At 47.5% G+C, this 18473-nt stretch overlaps 1 protein-coding gene and 1 long non-coding RNA gene across 4 annotated transcripts in view; both read right to left on the bottom strand.

Moving 5' to 3' along the window:
• Nucleotides 1–1646, bottom strand: part of RANBP9 (RAN binding protein 9) — a 75407-nt gene extending 73761 nt beyond the window's left edge. The window contains exon 1 of one of the 3 annotated variants that reach the window (XM_084796088.1): nt 996–1646. In XM_084796088.1, coding sequence (XP_084652214.1) covers nt 996–1506 — 511 coding nt within the window. In that variant the 5' untranslated portion in view covers nt 1507–1646. The remainder of the gene's footprint in view (nt 1–995) is intronic. The other 2 variants (XM_084796086.1, XM_084796087.1) reach the window with 2 other exon arrangements.
• A 12201-nt stretch (nt 1647–13847) lies between these two features.
• Nucleotides 13848–17356, bottom strand: LOC311605091. Its single transcript, XR_014781787.1, has 4 exons — nt 17076–17356; nt 16497–16534; nt 15297–15441; nt 13848–14019 (listed from the first exon to the last, which is right to left on the bottom strand). It is a non-coding gene; the product is annotated as an uncharacterized lncRNA (long non-coding RNA).
• Nucleotides 17357–18473: the final 1117 nt, after the last annotated feature.

Genomic DNA, 18473 nt, shown 5'->3' with positions numbered 1-18473 from the left:
ACCCCAGTTGTGAATTCTTTCACAATCTTACTGCAAGGTTGTTTATACCCTCTATGTACTTGTCATTAGGCTCCTTAGACCCTTCCTTTAGAGCCAATCAAAGAGAGCCTGCTTAGAATGTAAACGATCCTCTGCTTTAGATTTTAGGGCCTAAACCATTGGATGTGTTTCCAAACTGATACCACTGCATTTTTCTGGACCTCTTCCACACAAATAAACTTGATGCATGCCATTAACCTGAGCTACGATTCAAAAACCCCCTACTGCCATTTATAATTTTCTATACAACCGAACTGCTTAAAGCTTTTGTTTTAACCTGGGAAGAAAAGTGGGGATGCCAGGGAGCAGAAGCCTAAGGTGGTTGTTTGTTAACTGCAGGTGCAAAACATAAGCCAGTTTTCTTCAAAATGCTAAGTGGCATGTTTTAAAACCCTCGTTTTCAACAAAACTTCATGTAACACCAACCCGGAAACACAGGGCATTTCCAATCTGGGGGGTTGGGAGGGGGGTCCTTCTCCCCGAAGAAAACAGAGAATCTTGAGGTTCCCCTCTCACCCTCCCAGCTGCTTTCAGTAAGGTGCAGTGATGGCCAACTTGGGCCCCTTGTCCTTTTGTCCCCCTAGACGATCTCTGGCCTAATTTGGGACAAATCCTCCACTGATCACGCCTCCCTCCCCCTCCTGTGTATCTCTGCTCTCCCTTAATTAGAAACTGTACCTCGGAATCGTGCCTCGCAGCCCCGCTGCGTAAGAGGAGATCGCCTGACCCTCCACCCGGTGAACAATGTAACCCAACTCCGGCCCATAGATTTATCTCGGGGAAATCAGAAGGTGCGAGGTGTCCGGTCATCCCGGATTCTCTCAGAGCGTCCTGCAGCTCCGGGCCTAGGAATCCCAGCTCCTTCCCACCTGAGGGGGAGACCCACTCTCACCTTCCCAAGCCCAGAGCCTCGCCCCGCACCATCGGATCTCTCCGCGGGACCCCACGGCCCGTACCTTTGTAGTGCACCCGCAGGTTGTTCTGCGAGAGGCCGATGTAGCTGAACTTGTCCTTCGGGCTCCAGGACCGGGGCAGCGGCGTCTCCTGCTCGTCCACCGCCGGGTAGAGGCGCTTCAGTCGCCGCTGCAGCTCCTTCTCCTGCTCGTTGAGGGCCGAGTCGCCGTGCGGGAAAGGGGCCGCGGCGCTGCTACTCGCCGCCAGGCCCGGGACCGGGACGCCTGCGGCCGAACCGGAGCCCGCGGCCAGCCCGGGCGGCGCGCTGGCGGGGGCGGCCGCCGAGGCGGGGGGCGGCGGAGCGGCGGTGGACGGGGGCGGGGGCGGCGGCGGCGGCGGGTGGAGCAGCAGGGCGGCCGCCGCGGCCCCTAAGCCTCCGCCGGGAGAGCCAGCCGGGGAGGAGCCGGCGCTGGCGGCCGCGGGCAGGGCGACTCCGGAGCCCGGGGCCCCGGCGGCGGGCGGCGGCGGCGGCGGCTGCTGTTGCGGCGGCGGCGGCGGCTGCTGCCCGGACATCCCGGCCGCGACTCAGCCTGCGGCACCTCCACTCGTCCCTGCTTCCTCCTGCGCTTTCCCGGGGGCGCTGTCGCTGCGGCCGCCGGCACCAGGCGCCCAGAGTCCGCCCGCCCCGGAAGCAGGCGGCGGGCCGCGCGGCCCGGCGGAGCGCGGCGGTTGAAGAGACCCGCGGCGGGCGGCCCGGCGCGAGGAAGCGTTGGCCAGGCGCTGGCGGGCACGCGCCCCGGGGCGATGCGGTGGGACGGCGAGGGGCGCTGGCGGGCGGGCGGGCGCGCGGGGCCTGGGCGACGCGGTGAAGCGGAGAGGCTGCTAAGGGTGCGGGTGGCCCCGGCGGCCGCTGCTCTCGCGGCTGTTTCCCGGCGGGCGGGCGGGCAGGCGGCGCGAGACGCTGCGCGCGGGCGGCGCCAGGCGAGGGGGCGGGCCGCGGCGCGAGGGGCGGGCCGGGTGCGCGCGCGGACGGCTCCGCGGCGGCCTAGGGCTCTCCGGCGGGGGCGCGGGCGCGGGAGCGGGCGCGGGGCTCCGGCGGCTGCGGGGTCTCGCTGCGCCCGCCGCCGGCCCCGAGCGTCTTGTCGCGCCGTCCCCTCAACCTCGGGGAGAGCTCGCGTCGCGCTCAGGCAAGAGCAATCGAGCCCTGCTGGGCGGCCGGGAGCTGAGCCGGGGTTCCTAATGCCTTAACGCTAGCGGGTCGATAAAGGGCCCCAGGAAACCATTTCTGAAGGCGAAGTCTCCCACTTAAAATAGTGACTCTCTCGTTAATTAATTAATTATTGAGTCCGAGTGAACTTATGGGAGGGGGAAAAAAAAACCCACGCTAGGAATACCAATCAAGACTGGCAGATCGTCAAAGGGCAGGAACGCTAACTGCGTATGCATTTAGGAAGGGCTTCTGGAGACGTCAAAACATTTTATAAGCTCATTAATTCTCATCATAGGCCTCTTTGTTATGGAGCAGAGAATTATGCCCATTTTTTTTAAACACAGAAATATTTACTGAGGTCAGCAGAGTTTGTTTTTTTTTTAAGGAGGGGGGGAGGGACTTCCTACTTTGCAATTCTCAGTAGAGTCAACTCATTTGGCACAATTTGCCAAGTGTTGCTCTCTGACCCCGCTGCAGAGCATTACTATTCTGTTTTCACCGCTTCCCTTTGTTTAACGTACCCTTTGCTTAGCCCACAAAAAGCAGGCTTCCCTATGTAAGCTACATGGTACAGATTCCCATACTGTGTTGGCTTCCCAGGATGATATAGTGGCGATTATTGGGCCGTATAAGCATAGAGTGTTTGGCTGAATAGAGAACTAGTTCTTTTGTTTGGTTTTTGCCCCCCCCCCCCCACAGAGTTTCTCTTGTAGCCCTGGCTGCCCTGAACTCTTGTAGTCCAGGCCGACCTCGAACTCACAGAGATCCACCTGCCTCTGCCTCTCCAAGTGCTGGGATTAAAGGCATGCGCCACCACACCCGGCTTAATTCTTTTGTTTCTAAAGAGCATGATGGGTGATTTAATTGAAGACTCCCACAGGCATAGCACCTGGCCAGAAGTGGCAGTCAATTCTGCCTCATTTCCACCTTCAATTACCCACACTAAGCAATCTATCCCTCTAATAATAATAAAAAATGTCCCATAACCCTAACCTACGGTAGAATTCTTCAAGCCACAGCACTTTTTACATGATGCCACTGAATTTAAAGCACACTAAAACTCATTTATATTAAAATAGCAAGGAGTTCAATGTAAACCATGTTCTACATGTTGGTAGCCAAGACAGAGCACAGGGCTCCACGCCTCATCAAACTTCCTTAAGAGAGTCATCAAGATTTTACTCATGAAATAACACTATTTTTCTGTCAGAACACTTAAAAGGTCTTACATAGCCTAGGCATTGTTAGGTGAATCAAGTTCTCTGAAAGCTTGTTGGAATCTTTTTCTTGGAGAAACTGGTTGTCCTTCCAGTCAGCGCAGTCAGGTGTGAGGGGACTCTGTAAAATGGCACTTTCTCACATCAGCGGAGGGAGAGGGCACTGGTGATAGCAGCTCGGTGGATGTTTGTGGGCACAAAGGTAACCGTAGCACTTGGCTTCTCCGTTCAAAATATAAAACCCAGGCTAAGGAGATGGCTTGGTTCAGTTGGTAAAGTGCCTGCTGTACCAGCATGAAAACCTGGGTTCCAGCCCCAACACCTATATGAAAAGTGAGGCACAGTGACCCACACTTGTAATCCCAGTGGGGAGGCAGAGACAAAAGGGTCCCTGGGGCTTGAAGAACAACAGATTTAGCCTACAAGGTAAGTTCTAGGACAGTAAGAGGTCCTCTTTCCAAAAGAAGGTAGACAGTCCCTGAGGAAAAACACCTGAAGCTGACTCTGGCCTCTCTATTTGTTGGGGAGCACACACACACACATATGCACATACACTTCAAATAAATAAGCAGATAATAAAAAGTAAAAGCCAAGCACCAAAACTGAAGTGTGGAAATATTGATGGTAGGTGAATGTATGGTCGCAAACTAAATGCCCAACATGAGGAGACTAGTTGAAGAAATTATCCAGATGCCACTTAATGGGGTAATGGTTACAGAAGCACATACTGCATATTTGTGCAATGTGTTGTTCCTAAAAGCCTCCCTTTCTGGCAGTGGAATTGCCAAAAAGAGAGCCAAGCAATTAGCCAACCATTTCCAACCATTTCCAAACTAGTCAGTGGATCTCAGGCCCAATTTGAGACACACTCCCTAGAGGCTGCTTGTATAGGCATAGGCTGAAACAAAGATTTTATGGCCTTTGTAAAATGTGGTTTTACCGACACGGAAAAGTGACTATGATGTACTAAATGAAGAGAGGCTATCCAATAATTATAGCACTGTCCAAACCATTACCAAAAGACATGAAAGGATGTCATAAAAAGGTTTCAATGATAGACAATTAAAATGTATAATTAAAAATAAATTATTAGAAAATATAATTGTACATAGACAACTGGCAAAAATCCATTAGCCATGAACTTGTTCACTCTTCCTGGGCCTGGAGTTTTCCATCTTTATCATATATTACTATAATATTTCTATTCATCCCCACCTGCTTAATTTCTCAGTAGCAAATAATAAGAGCCAAATCTGGCTGTCCTCAGAAGACAGAGACCCTCATGGAAAACATTGGATGGTTCTTAAAATTCACCAGAAATGTGGACAGCCAGAGAGACAAAGGTCAAAAAGAGTAGGCCCAGGCCCTGAATGGACACAGAAATTCCCACAATTGCCACTTTTAGACAAGTCCCTCTGCTCTCTGACTTCTGAGCTCCACACCACTCATCCACATTTCAAAGTTGGCAAGCATGCATCCCATGCCCGTGCCAGCTATGACCAATAGACAGAGACTGACAGCTTAAAATAAGTGTTCTAGGGATGCCAGCCAATTGATGCTTTTCGCTCAGGATAGCCCCTCAGTGGCTGGAGTCCTCAGAGTCCATCCTCCAGACAGTAGTCTCTGACCATCTGCCATCTCACTTTCTGACTATAGCCTGAAACGGAGTAGTGGAGAGCATACTGAGTAGTGGGAAAGGGGCCCTTGACATAGGCGGTCTTCCATAGTGGGAAAGAGGTTTAGACACTGGCCAGCTTCATGTATGTCCATGATAATATACTTCTACGTACTGAAACCTGTCACAAAATGTGTGCCAAGTTCTATAATATGGGTTTAGGGTTTGTATTAGTTATTGGTTGCTGCATAACGAACAACCCCAAACGTAATGACCTAAAATCTATTATTAAATGTATCTATAGTGCAAGTTTTTTCTGTCTTAGTCACTGTTCTCTATGATCACCATGGCAGGAAAAATGACAGCAGACAGTTAGACATTGTGATGGAGAAGTAGCTGACAGCTCACAACGTCATCAGACAGTTTCAGAGAGAGAGAGAGGAGAGGAGAGAGAGAGAGAGAGAGAGAGAGAGAGAGAGAGAGAGAAGGCTGAGAGACTGGACCTGGTTTTAAAACCTCAAAGCCCAACCCCGGAAGTACACTTCCTCCAGCAAGGCCACACCTCCTAATCCTTCTCAAACATTTCCACTAACTGAGGGCCATTTAAGTGTTCAAACATGGGAGCCTATGGGAGCCATTCACATTCAAACCACCACACCTTCCCTGTGTCCTCTGCTTGAATGACCCTAACATGGGTGTTCTAAGTGTGTTGGCTGTGGCTGGGAGTCATCTTAAGACTTGACTGATGAAGGATCTGCTCCCACAATCACAGATGTTCTCACCAGCAGCCCTCAGTTCCCCTGTAAAGACCCTGGTTGTTGCTAGCTATTGGCCAGGAGTGCGCCTCTTTGAAATGGCAGCTGGTTTCACCAACGTGTGCAAATCAAGAAGACAATAGCACCAGGACAAAACCCATGGTGTTTGTAGCCTAGCCACAGAGGTGACACCTTGTCACTTTTGTCATAATGGCTATGAAAAGTAAACCACTAAGCCACCTCACATTCAAGCAGAGAGACTTAGGCACAGACATTTACAACAGAATTTGGCATGTGACGAGTTCCTATGACTCCAGGAGGCTGCGCTTGCTCCAACGTTATCACATAAAGACTCTAAGCCAGATATTGGCAAATCTCGTGGGGATGAAATTAGTCACAATATATAAACAAATGAATGTGGTTGTTTGTCAAGAAAACCCTTTTTTAAAAAAAAAACAAAACAAAACTATACAACAAGCTAGACACTACAGGATGTGGTTGGTGCTAACTACTCTAGGTCCCTATACAAGACCAGGTCACTAGGGGTGGAATCCCAGATGTCAGGAAGTTCCGTTGTTACCCACAATATATGCTACACCTGTATGCCCAATACATACTGCACCTCTACCCTGGATGGCCTTGTGCCACACCTAAATAGGCTTTGGATATTTCCGCAGCTAGCCCTTGACAAATAAAAAAATGACTACCAATGGCTATCCCAGGGTAGTGGACTACAGCAAAAAGAGGTCCAGGCTGGGGTCAGTTTTCAGTTTGTGCTTATCAAGCAACTGGTATACATATAGAGTGGTGCGTTTGGGTGTGGAAATAAGGAGGGGAAGAAAGGGGGATTACGGGCGCTAGTGATGTCAGCCGGTGCACCAGGTACTGAGATGCAAGGACTGAAAGCCAGCTGGTGCTCTTTAGAAACACTTGCTTCCCGTCCAGGGACAGCTAGAGCAAGGTCTGAAAAGGGGGGGGGGGCCGCATCGGAACCACTGTGCTGTCTCGGACAGAACACAAAGGTCCCATTGCCGATTATTGCCACACACCAAAGGACAGTGTTCCTGAGGTCCAGTGTTCAGGGCAAAAAGGGGGTACTGACTCATGGGACAATGCAAATGTGCTATTTCATATCGGGTTTTTTCTTTTTCTTTTTCTTTTTCTTTTTAGTGGTTACAAACCAATGTTCAGGAAACAAAATCCACATGGAAAGCCAGTTATTTTAGAGGAAACTGCATGTTTCATTCATCTATTCTTGAAGATTTTGGACAGAAAAAAATTATACTTTTTGGTGAAATAATCTTCATTAATAATGATTTGAGAAGTTAACATAGTCTCAAACTTCTGAGTTCACTGTTAATTTTTTTTCTTTCCAAACTCCTGTGGCTAAAACTCTCTTGATTGGCAAAAGTTGCACCCTCTTTTCCATACTGATGCTTATATCCCTCTTGTTTATGGATGCTGATATGCAGAATGCATTCAAATGGAGCAGCAGCAGAGAGCAGCCAGCAAGAGCTCATTGGTCTCCCTTCGTGCTTCTGGATCAAAGGTCAAGTTCATGGTGAAATGGTAGACAAGGAAGGCTGACCCAGAAAGTCTCTGAGCCCCAGGGAAGGCACCTGATGTCCTTGGAGGTGCAATAGTTAAGTGGATACTGTCTTGTGCAGGCAGCCAAAGGCGTAGTTAGGAAGGATGACACAGGAAAGGGGCCATAGGAGCCAAAAATAGACAGTGTAGGAAAATAGAGGAGAAAATGATGGTCCTTTAGGGCAATGATAAATAGCTCTCCAAAGTGCCAGATATCATGGGGCTATAACTTGCCTACCCACTGTGGGTTGGCCCAAAAAGTGGCCTGCATGCTTTTCATCAACTATTCAGAGCCAACTGGATGAAACACATGACACTAGGCAGCACACAGAATGGAGTCTGTTGGAAATTGAACCCAAGGCTTGGTACCTGCTCTATCACTGAGCTACAATCCCAGACCCTCTGGCAATAATGCATTATTTCGGTTTCATTTTCCTTTGTGTTTTTCAGACAGGATCTCCCTCTTCAGCCCAAATTACCTTTATCCCACTATGACTTTCTACTGTAGCCTCTTGAGTGCAGGGATTACATGTCACCTTGCCATCAAGAAGTGTGTGGTCTGTGGGAAAGAATTCTTACACAGCTTTTCACAGTATGAAAAGTGCTCTAAATACAGGCAGAAGTGTCAGGGAAGCCAGGTGGTGGGGTCTGTCTATCATCTCAGTCCTTAGGAGGCTGAGACAAGAGGGTAGGGAGTTCAAGGCCAGCTGGGGCTACTTATTAGCCGGCCTCAAAACAACCCAAAATGCCATGCTTGTCGGGCGATTATCACAGGAAAGGGTATTCTCCAACCTAACCCATTATTTTGAGTAACATGAATCAACACTTCAAGCTCCTTCATTTGCAGCATGGGGATACCCATGCAAAATTTTTTAGTCAAGATGCCTTCAGAGAAGGCAAAAAGTGAACCTGTGCTTAAAGTACCACAATTTGAAGTGATTTAGCAAAACTGTTTCAGAAATCATTTCTTTCATTATGGCTATATATGCTTGATGAGGTTTTAACATTTTTTTCTTGTTTTTCCTTTAAAGATCCATAAAGACAAGTATGTATAGCAACGAATGGGGCTTTCTAAACCTTAGTATTTCAAAGACGTTAAAACATCTGTATCTTTAAAACAATAAAGCTCTTTAAATACTTCAGTCATTTTCCTGCTTCAGCTACAGGTATCTAACTTAGAAACAGACATCAACTATTTAAAGGTCTGCGGGACTTGCTATGAAGTTACTGGTTAGCGATAGTCCCTCAAATCCACCACTCACCATAGTTCACAAGGTAGCTAGGCCTAGGTAATACCTGTGATGGGTAAATTTGCTCCACACAGGGCCTTGACGTCTGTGAGAAACCCAGGTCTCACTGAGTCCTGTGCCACTCAGGTGTAGTCTGGAACAAAGTCACACTGGCATCGAGTGTCAGATGGCTGGCTAGTTGACTCTACAACCAGAGGCATGCTGCCATGCAGTGTACCGTCTTCTGCATTTATGGGATCCTTAGTGCTTGGCAAAGTTATGTCAAGGACATTCTGAACTGCTTCTAAAGTTAGTGCGATTATAGGTGCTCAGTGTGAGTACATGTGTGCAAGTACGGCCCTGATCAAATTTGGGGGTTTTGTAGGTTTTTTTGTTTGTTTCATTTTTTGAGACAGCGTTTCTCTGTGTATTTCTCGCTGTCCAGGAACTTGCTATGTAGACCAGGCTGGCCTCAAACTCAGAGATCTGCCTGCCTCTGCCTCCCGAGTGCTGGGATTAAGGCATGTGCCATCAGCCCTGGCTGGGTTTTTTGTTTTGTTTATTTGAGGGCGTTGTGTTATATGGTTCTGTTTGGACCACACTCCTGCGTAGCACAGCCTGGATTGAAACTTGGGAATCCTCCTGCCTCCACCTCTCAAGTGCTGGACTTACTAGAGTGCCAGCGTTCCTGGCACTCTCTTTTCTTGAGTGTGTGTGTGTGTGTTCATGTGATTGTGTGCCAATGTGTGTATACACATGTGAGCATCTACATGTGCTTGCATGGGAAAGTCTGAAGGTGAGCATGACCACTCTTTCAAGGCAGGGCTGCCCACTGAACATGGAACTCAACTATTACGACTAGTCTAGTAAAGAGCGTGCCCAGGGGATCCCATATCTCCAACTCCTGAGTGGTGAGGTTACATGTGACCACCATAAATGCCTGCCCAGCACTTATGTGGGCTCTAGTGGTAAACACTTGGCTTCATGCTTACACCTCCTGTGCCTTAGCCACTGAGCCACCTCTCACCCCCACCCCTGCTCCCCGATTATATTCTTCAAATATATAAGTCCCTTTCCCCTTTGTGTCATCACACATACACCACACCACACACACACACACACACACACACACACACACACACACACACATACACGCATGCATGTGCACAGGCATTCACACACACTTTGATGTGTCCCCCAAAAGGTGTCCATAGCTAATGCCTAGAACCTGTGAGACAGGGCCTGGTGGGTGTGCTTGTGCTACAGATCTTGAAAGGGGACAATCCTGGGTTGTCCTATGGCCTCTAAATTCCACGGCAGGTGGTATTGTGCCTGAGGCAGAGAAAAATCTGAGACAGAAGATAGAAGATATACATTGTTTCATTGCTGTGGCAAAACCTCATGATCCAGGCAACTTATAAAAGAAAGCATTTAATTTGGGGCTCACAGTTCTGGAGAGTTAGTGTCCATGACCATCATGGCGAGGAACATGGCAGCAGACAGGCAGGAAGGCATGGCGCTGGAGCGGTAGCTGAGAGCTCACGTCCAATCCACAATCAGGAAGCAGAGAGAGCTAACTGGAATGACATCAGCATTTGAAACCTCACCCACCCCACCCCACCCCCAGCCCCTGCTGCCCCCCCCTCGCAATGACACGCCTACTCCAGCAAGGCCACACCCCCTTATCCTTCCCTAAACAGTTCCACCAGTTTTAGAACAAGCATTCAAATATGTGAGCCATGGGGGCCAGCCTCATTCACGCCACCTCACACACAATGGAAAAAGCCATAGCCAATAAATGCTGCAGCCACCCAACCCAGAGGAGGCAAAGAACAGATTCTCCCTATGGAAGTGGAGTAAGTACAGCCCTGGGACATCTTGATTTTTGGAAGCCCAGGTTTTGGACTATTTGGAAGTCCAGCCTTTCAAAGTGTTTGGAGATCCAGCCTTTGGAACTATAGCAGCATTAAGTTTCCATTACAGTAATCTATTAAGGAAGGCATAGAAAGCTTTCAAACAAACAAATACACATCATGTTGTGTGCACAAGGTTGTGAGAAGATTAAGTGTACTGTTTTGTGAAAGGTAAAGTGAAATTATAGCCATATTTTCCCCATCAGAATTGTAATGCCTTTAGCCAAGCAGGGGTGGCACATACCTTTAATCCCAGCACTTGGGAGGCCCAGCCAGACTAGTTTACAAAGTGAGTTCCAGGACAGCCAGGGTTACACAAAGAAATCCTGTCTTTAAAAACCAAAGAAGAGCCGGGCGTGGTGGCGCATGCTTTTAATCCCAGCACTCGGGAGGCAGAGGCAGGCGGATCACTGTGAGTTCGAGGCCAGCCTGGTCTACAAAGCGAGTCCAGGACAGCCATGGCTACACAGAGAAACCCTGTCTCAAAAAAACCAAAATAATAATAATAATAATAATAATAATAATAATAATAATAATAATAATAATAATAAACCAAAGAAGAAAACAAAAATGATTGTAATTATAAGGGCTTGATTTCAATGTACTTTTCTTTAAGACACAAAGCACAGTGTGCCACATAAATTATGAAACTTGATAAGGCGAAAGGAGTTTCTTGCTTGTCTTCATAATATCCTCTCTCTCTCTCTCTCTTTCTCTCTCTCTCTCTCTCTCTCTCTCTCTCTCTCTCTCTTTCTGTCACCCCCCCACACACACACACTTCAGTAAAGAGACAGGTTATGTAAGTATCTGGGCTAGTGGGAAAGTAATTTTCAGATTGAGATGTGAGCGGGGATGTCCTACTAGCAGAAGCCTAAAGGCCATTCATTATCCTTCAGGACACCATTAGAAGGGCTCTGTGGCTGCTGAAGCTCAGCTAGTCCCTTTAAACCACTATATGTCTCACCCCACATCTACCCACTTACAAACCCAACCTCATCAGGATATCGTCATGGGCTTCCAGGTGTTCCAGACCATGTTTCTAGGGCACCAGACTGCCGCAGGGCATCTGGTAGAAGTGGCTGAGAGAAGTCTCCCAAATTCATCTAGAGGGAAAGGACGCAGGAGAGTGAGGTGTGGGAAGGAATGTAGACAGGCGCAGATGCACACTAGGGAAGTCTGCCTTTAGCCTCCCCTAAGGAGTTCATGAGCACATACGCATCACATAATTGTCCCTTCTCTCTGAGTAAGAGCCCAAGCCCTTATAGCCTGTACTAATTACTCATTAGTTGCAAGCCATATCACTCCCACGGTGGCAAGACATTCCACATGTGTAGCTGAGGAGCCATTAGCAACCAACACTCCCAGAAGCCTTCAGGTGGGTACAGCTCAGAGCACCAGGCTTTCAAAGGGGTACGTGCCTCTTACATCCAAAATTTTTACAAGCCCTGTGGCTCATTACTAATTTCATCTAGAAGAGTACAATTGCTTAAGAAATATCTGAGAAATAGAACGAGACACATATTAGTGAACAGAGTTGAAATTTCATGAGTCTTGCAACTCACTATTGGAGAGATACATCCAGCAAATACGTTCACATTTCCATACAGTAACCAGCTTTTTAAATCCAGGTATAAAAAGGAACCCAGTAGCCGGGCGTGGTGGCACACGCCTTTAATCCCAGCACTCAGGAGGCAGAGGCAAGCGGATCACTGTGAGTTCAAAACCAGCCTGGTCTATAAAATGAGTCTAGAACAGCCAAGGCTACACAGAGAAACCCTGTCTCAAAAAACCAAAATATAAAATAAAATAAAATAAGCTTTGTGTGGTGGCTAATCTTGGAGGTCAACTTGTCACACCTGACAAGAGGGAATCCCAACTGAGGAATTGCCATCACGTTGGCCTGTGGGCATGTCTGTGGGGGCATTTTCTGATTTCTCGTTGACACAGGATGGACCAGCCCACTGTGGGCCTTCGGTATGTTCCTTAGGCTAGCAAGCCTGGACCTGTATAAGAAAGGCCAGAACCTCAGCTGAGGAGCGAGCCAGTAAGCAGTGTTCTTCGGTGCTCTCTGCTTCAGTTCCTGCCTTCAGGTTCCTGCTTTGACTTCCGCAATGGACTGAAACACAGAAGTATAAGAAAGATAACCCTTTCTTCCTGCAACTGGCTTTCAGTCGGTCTGTTTATTCACAGCAACAGAGAGCCAACTAGGACAGCCGGGCTCTGCCCTTACTCCTCCCCCTGACTCTGCCATGTTTGTGTGCCTTGTACAGGTTTGTCTGTGCCTCTATGGCTTGTCTCAGGTCTGTACTGACTCAGTAGGTACAAGTCACATGCACATATTGTTTTCTAAGTATGTTGAACAAGTATGCCAATTCTGGTTGCTGCAGTGCAGACACGTGACTGTTTGCTTTGCTGGAGGCAGTGCTCGCCTAAGTAATAGCTGCCGGAGCTCTAGCAATGTGACTAAGGCATCATCTCAAACAGGAACTGCAAATGCAAATACTCCAGACAGCCACTGCATGAGAGCAAACTACGCCAGGTATAGAATAATAACAGACTGACGGGCATGAAATTGTAAATCAGAGTGCGTATGATAGTATTCAGGACAAACCAAACACCTGTGTGAGGCAGGCTGGCCAATGGGTCACCAGTGGGCGGCCTAAAGGCTCTGAATTCCCCAGAGCTGCAAATGCCAACCAATTACAGATGTCCTAGATCTGTCTCCTGTTTGCCTGGGTCACCAAGGAGCCCAAAGCTGTCGTTGCTTGTCTCTACCTACCTTGGCTAAAACAAAGCACCAGATATGCCAGGCATGTCAGCCGGTTGCAAAGAGCCAGAACCAGGGGTCTGAGATGCTCCCTGCCTGCCTCCCCCAGGGAAGTCTGAGTCATAGGGGCAACTGACTAACACCAAAACCCCTTCCTTATAGAGTGAGTTCTTCTTATAATGCTCCTTTGCACTTCCAGGTGACATGAACAAGCTTGTTTCATAAAGCTGGATTCCAGGTCTTTTGAACTCACACCATGTCTTTCTTTCTTTCTTTTTTTTTTTTTTTCATCCCAAGAATGATTCTTCTCATGATGTGATTATGAAGCAAGATTACATAAGGTCCCATGACAATGAGCGCATGTGAAGAAATCAGCCCCCTTTACATGTGCAGCTGGCGTGGAAACAGTAAACCAGCTTCTCAAAGGCTGATTCAGCACGGACACACATATGACTCAGTCTACTCCTAGGTATCTGCTCAAGAGAAAACATGTGCCCGCATATCATCCTGCACACATTCATAGCAGCATTTTCACAACAACGCAACAGGAGACGACCATACTGCCTCTCCAGGAAGGAAGGAATACATCAAATGTCCTATAGCCACACAATGGCCTATCATAGAGCAAAGGAAATGAATGGAGTTCTGATGAACTTCACAACCTGAATGAACTTTGAAAATACGATACTATTTTAAAAGGGTACTCACCACGAAAGATCACCTGATTCTCATATGTTTGAAATCTCCAAGGTAGGCAACCTCTAGAGACAGAAAGATTTGTGGTTGCCAGGAGCTGGGAGAGGAAGAAATGGAAACAAGTGGACATAGGATTTTATTTATTTATTTATTTATTTATTTATTTATTTATTTATTATTTTTGCAGTGTTGGAAGACTGTAAATGCTTCGTGTTGGTGGTTGTATAACCTCTTGAACATACTAAAAATAACCGAATTGCCCACATCAAATGAATAAGTTAATATGAGAATTATATGTCAATCAATCAATAAATATTATGACATGGAGAATGCAGCTCCATTGGTAGTGTTTGTCTAGGATGCATGCAGCCCTGAGCTTCATTCCTAACACTGCACAAATCGGGCATAGTGGTAAATGCCTGCAGGCATTGTTAGGTGGTTGTAAGACTGTAAGGAGTGTCAGAAGTCAGCACCATCCCCAGCTACATAGCAAATTTGAAGTCAGCCTGACATACATAAAACCATGACTCATAAAAAGCTTAGCTGGGCATGGTGGCGCACGCCTTTAATCTCAGTACTTAGGAGGCAGAAGCAGGTAGATTGCTTGAGTTCGAGGCCAGCCTGGTCTACAAAGTGAGTCCAGGACAGCCAAGGCTACATAGAGAGACCCTGTCTCAAAACACAAAAACAAACAAACAAAAAGAAGAGGAAGAAGAAGAAGAAGAAGAAGAAGGAGGAGGAGGAGGAGGAGGAGGAGGAGGAGGAAGAAGAGAAGCTGGGTAACGGTGGCACACACCATTAATCCCAGCACTTGGGAGGCAGAGGCAGGTGGATCTCTCAGTTCAAGGCTAGCTTGGTCTACATAATGAGTTCCAGGACAGAAAAGGCTACAAAGAGAAACTCTATCTCAAAAGACAAAACAAACATCATCATCATCATCATCATCATGAAAATAAATAATAAAATTTTTAAAAGGAGAGACTGGCAAGAAGCCTCAGGGGTTTAGTGCACTGGCTGTTCTTCCAGAGGACCCCAGTTCAATTCCCAGCACCTACATGGTGGCTCACAACTGGCTATAACGTGTTTTAGGGATTCTGATGCCCTTTTCTGGCGTCTATGGACACTAGGCATGTAAGATATGCACGCAGGCAAAACACCCATACTCATAACATAAAAAAACAAATGTTTTTTTTCATAAATGTCTTTAAAAAGATTACAAGGCTGGAGGCATAGCACTTGCTTTGCACATGTGAGACCCTGAACTTGCTGTGTGGTGATTTGAATAAGAAACGGCCCCCATAGGCTCTGGTTGAGGAGGTTTGGGAGGAAGCATATTTCTAGGAGAGAGCTTTGAGCTCTTAGGCCTCACTTTACCTCTAGCTCACTCTCTCTGCTTCATACTTGTGGTTGACAAAGTGGGTTCTCAACTTCCTGTTCCGGCTGCCATGCCTTCTACTTGTGGCCACGCCTCTGCTCTGCCACCATGGATTCTTAACCCTTAAGTAAGTTTAAATTGGAGCTGAAAGGCAAACGCAACAGAAAAGTATTTAATATTGGCTCTCAAAAAAAAAAATGGGATGTGTTATGAAAGCTTTTTTCATGGCCACCAAACCCTTTGAGTGTAGGTCTAATGTGCAGTGCTTTCCCTACTTGGAACACAAAGCAAGCAATCCCTAGGTGTTTGCACAATGGATTTGTGTAAAGCTAGAATATTCCACTGGTTGGAATAGAGAATTCTGGTCCATTCAATTTCCTGAAATTCTAGAGGCTGTCTGGAAAGCTGTGTGTTTTCTTTCCTCTAGCAAAGAAACTATCATGAAGGCCGACATCTGGTATGCTCTAAATAGTTTTATCCTCTCTCCAAAAAGCAGTTCTAAAGGTTCGTAAATTTGTGCTTGTAAAAAAATGTATAGATACTGTCAACTTTTGAAAGATTGAAACTGAGGTAGGAATTAAAATGTGTGCTGTTGTTCAATAGCAAGAGTCACACAGCTAAGAGAGCCTCTCCTCAGACTCTGAGGCCTGCTCCTTGCTTTCGTTTGGGTGTGACAAAGAACCATGTCTTGGAAGCCTGGTCTCAACGTGATGGTTTTAGGGAGAGGTAGAGTATCTGAGAGGTGGAGTGGGGGTGAGGGAGGGTCTTGCGAAAGGTCAATAGGTCACTGGGCTCACGCCCTTGGGAGGGCTTAATGAAGTTATCATGGAATCCTGGTTTGTTCCTTTGAGCATGGGTTCTATTCTAAAGAGAAAAATTGGCTTTCTGTATGTACTCCTACTATACGGTCCTCCAAATTGGGGCATAGCCAGAAAGCTACCCCAGAATTGAACAGAAAAGCTAAGTCCATGCTCTTGCACTTCCATGGGAGCTAAGAAAATGTTTGTTCTTTAGAATGCCCCCCAGCCTCAGGCATTCCCTTACAGGAAAATGGGCCCATACGTCCATGTTAGAGTGTTTCCATCATCTGACTTGGGCTCTGGCACACACATTTAACACCTGTATGTGCATATGCCTCCCACCTTATGGGGACTGGTTTCTCATGTCGGGCCTTGCTTGACATGCAGGTACTGTCTCACCTTTATGGCTTTGATACACTGAAGCTCACTCTCTGGCCCTGCAAGAAAGACATTTACGTAACCCCTCCCCCACTCCACTCCCACCCCCTCCCCCACTCCCACCCCTCCCCCACTCCCACCCCCTCCCCCACTCCCACCCCATCCCCGCCCCTTCTCATACTTTCCAGCCAAGTCACTCAGGAGGAGGAAGAAAGGGAAGGGATGGGAAGAAAAGTGACACGTGTCTTTTCAAGTCTCTCCTTTCTCTTCAGTATGGACCACAGTTCCCTTCCCCTCTCCCAGAGATGACAGAGAGTATAAAGCATTCCCTCAACAGATGGTGTGAAGTGTGAGTGCCTAGTCTGTGAATTTACAGCTTACTAGCCGGAGTTGAAGGACGAGGTCCGATATAGGCAGCAACAGGAAGGGGGATGGGCATCCCCAGATGGGTATACTCGCCTTCTTTCTTCATACCTTGACCAGGCTTTCCATATTGAGTGTCAAATGCTCGATTTTCTCTTTTTGCATTAAATTACGTCAGAAATGCACTTCCTCCACGAGCAAGGCCCTGAGATCCCTTCTTCTGTGGACGTCTCTTACCTGCTCAGGGAGCTCCAGGCTCCTCTTTGACATTCCAGAATCTATGTATTCCACCTTATAGCTCTTGTGGTTTGAATAGGAACTGGCCCCATAGACTGTGAATGCTTGGCCCGTGGGGAGAGGCACGATTAGGAGGTGTGGCCTTGTTGGAGTAGGTGTGGCCCTGTTGGAGGAAGTGTGTCATTCTGGGGTTGGGCTTTGAGGTCTCCTATGCTCAAACTCTACCCAGTGTGGGATCCAGTTTCCTCCCTGCTGCCTGCAGATGAAGAAGTAGAACTCTTTCTGTGTGTGTTTGTTTTGTTTTGTATTTTTTGTTTTTTGAGACAGGGTTTCTCTGTGTAGCCTTGGCTGCCCTGGACTCACTTTGTAGACCAGGCTGGCCTTGAACTCACAGAGGTCCACCTGCCTCTGCCTCCCGAGTAGGAAGTAGAACTCTTCGCTCCTTCTCCAGCACCATATCTGCCTGCACACTGTCATGCTTCACGCCATGATGCTAATGGACTAAAGCTCTGAAACTGTAAGCCAGGCCCAGTGAAGCGTTTTCCTTTATAAGGGTTGACTTGGTCATGGTGTCTCTTCACCGTGATAAAATCCAAACTAAGACAGCATTGACCATTAACTTTCTCATGTATGCATATGTTTTCTCCTGGGGTAGATAGAAGTTCCCCGAAGATATGCTTCCCAGTGACTTTCCAAGGGCGTTGAGTGACAGACGCCAGCTACTCTCTGGAACAGGAAGTGGGAGTACTTCCAGATGGGTGGACACTAGCCATTCATGTTTTGTTTTCTTGCTGAACTCACTGTGTTGAAGATAAACATAAAATAGATGTTCAATAACTGTGCAATTGAAGTCAAACTGATATAAATGATCTCCCCGTGACAACTGACTGCACGTACATGTGTAATACATGACCCCCATTACAGTGGAATGCGTATAAACGTAGAAGAATAGCTTCGTTTAGACTCCTGTTTTCTGTCTCCTGTACATCACACTGACCCTAAATTAGAGTGGCTCCCTGAACACGGATGTGCAATGACATTTTTAAACCACAGAAAGATGCCAAGTATGATGACTCATACTTAGGAAGTAGAATCAAGAGAAACAAGAGTTCAAGGTCAGCCTGGGGTTCATAGCAGGTTCAAGCTCTCCCTGGGCTATATTAGACCATATCTCAAAGAACAAAACCACCTAAATGGGCTGGAGAGATGGCTCAGCGGTTAAAAACATGTATCACTCTTGCGCAGCAGCCAAGTTCAGTTCCCACCACACACCCCAGACTGCTCACACTGCCAATAACTTCAGCTCCAGGGGATCTGATGCCTGCTTCTGGACTTGACAGGCACATGAACAGGTGCACATATGCTTATGCACATAATTAAAAATAAAATAAATCTTTT

Source organism: Acomys minous (genome assembly GCF_964271855.1).
Source record: "Acomys minous genome assembly, chromosome: 9".
NCBI classification, from domain to species: Eukaryota; Metazoa; Chordata; class Mammalia; order Rodentia; family Muridae; genus Acomys; species Acomys minous.
This window is presented reverse-complemented; position numbering and strand designations above follow the sequence as displayed.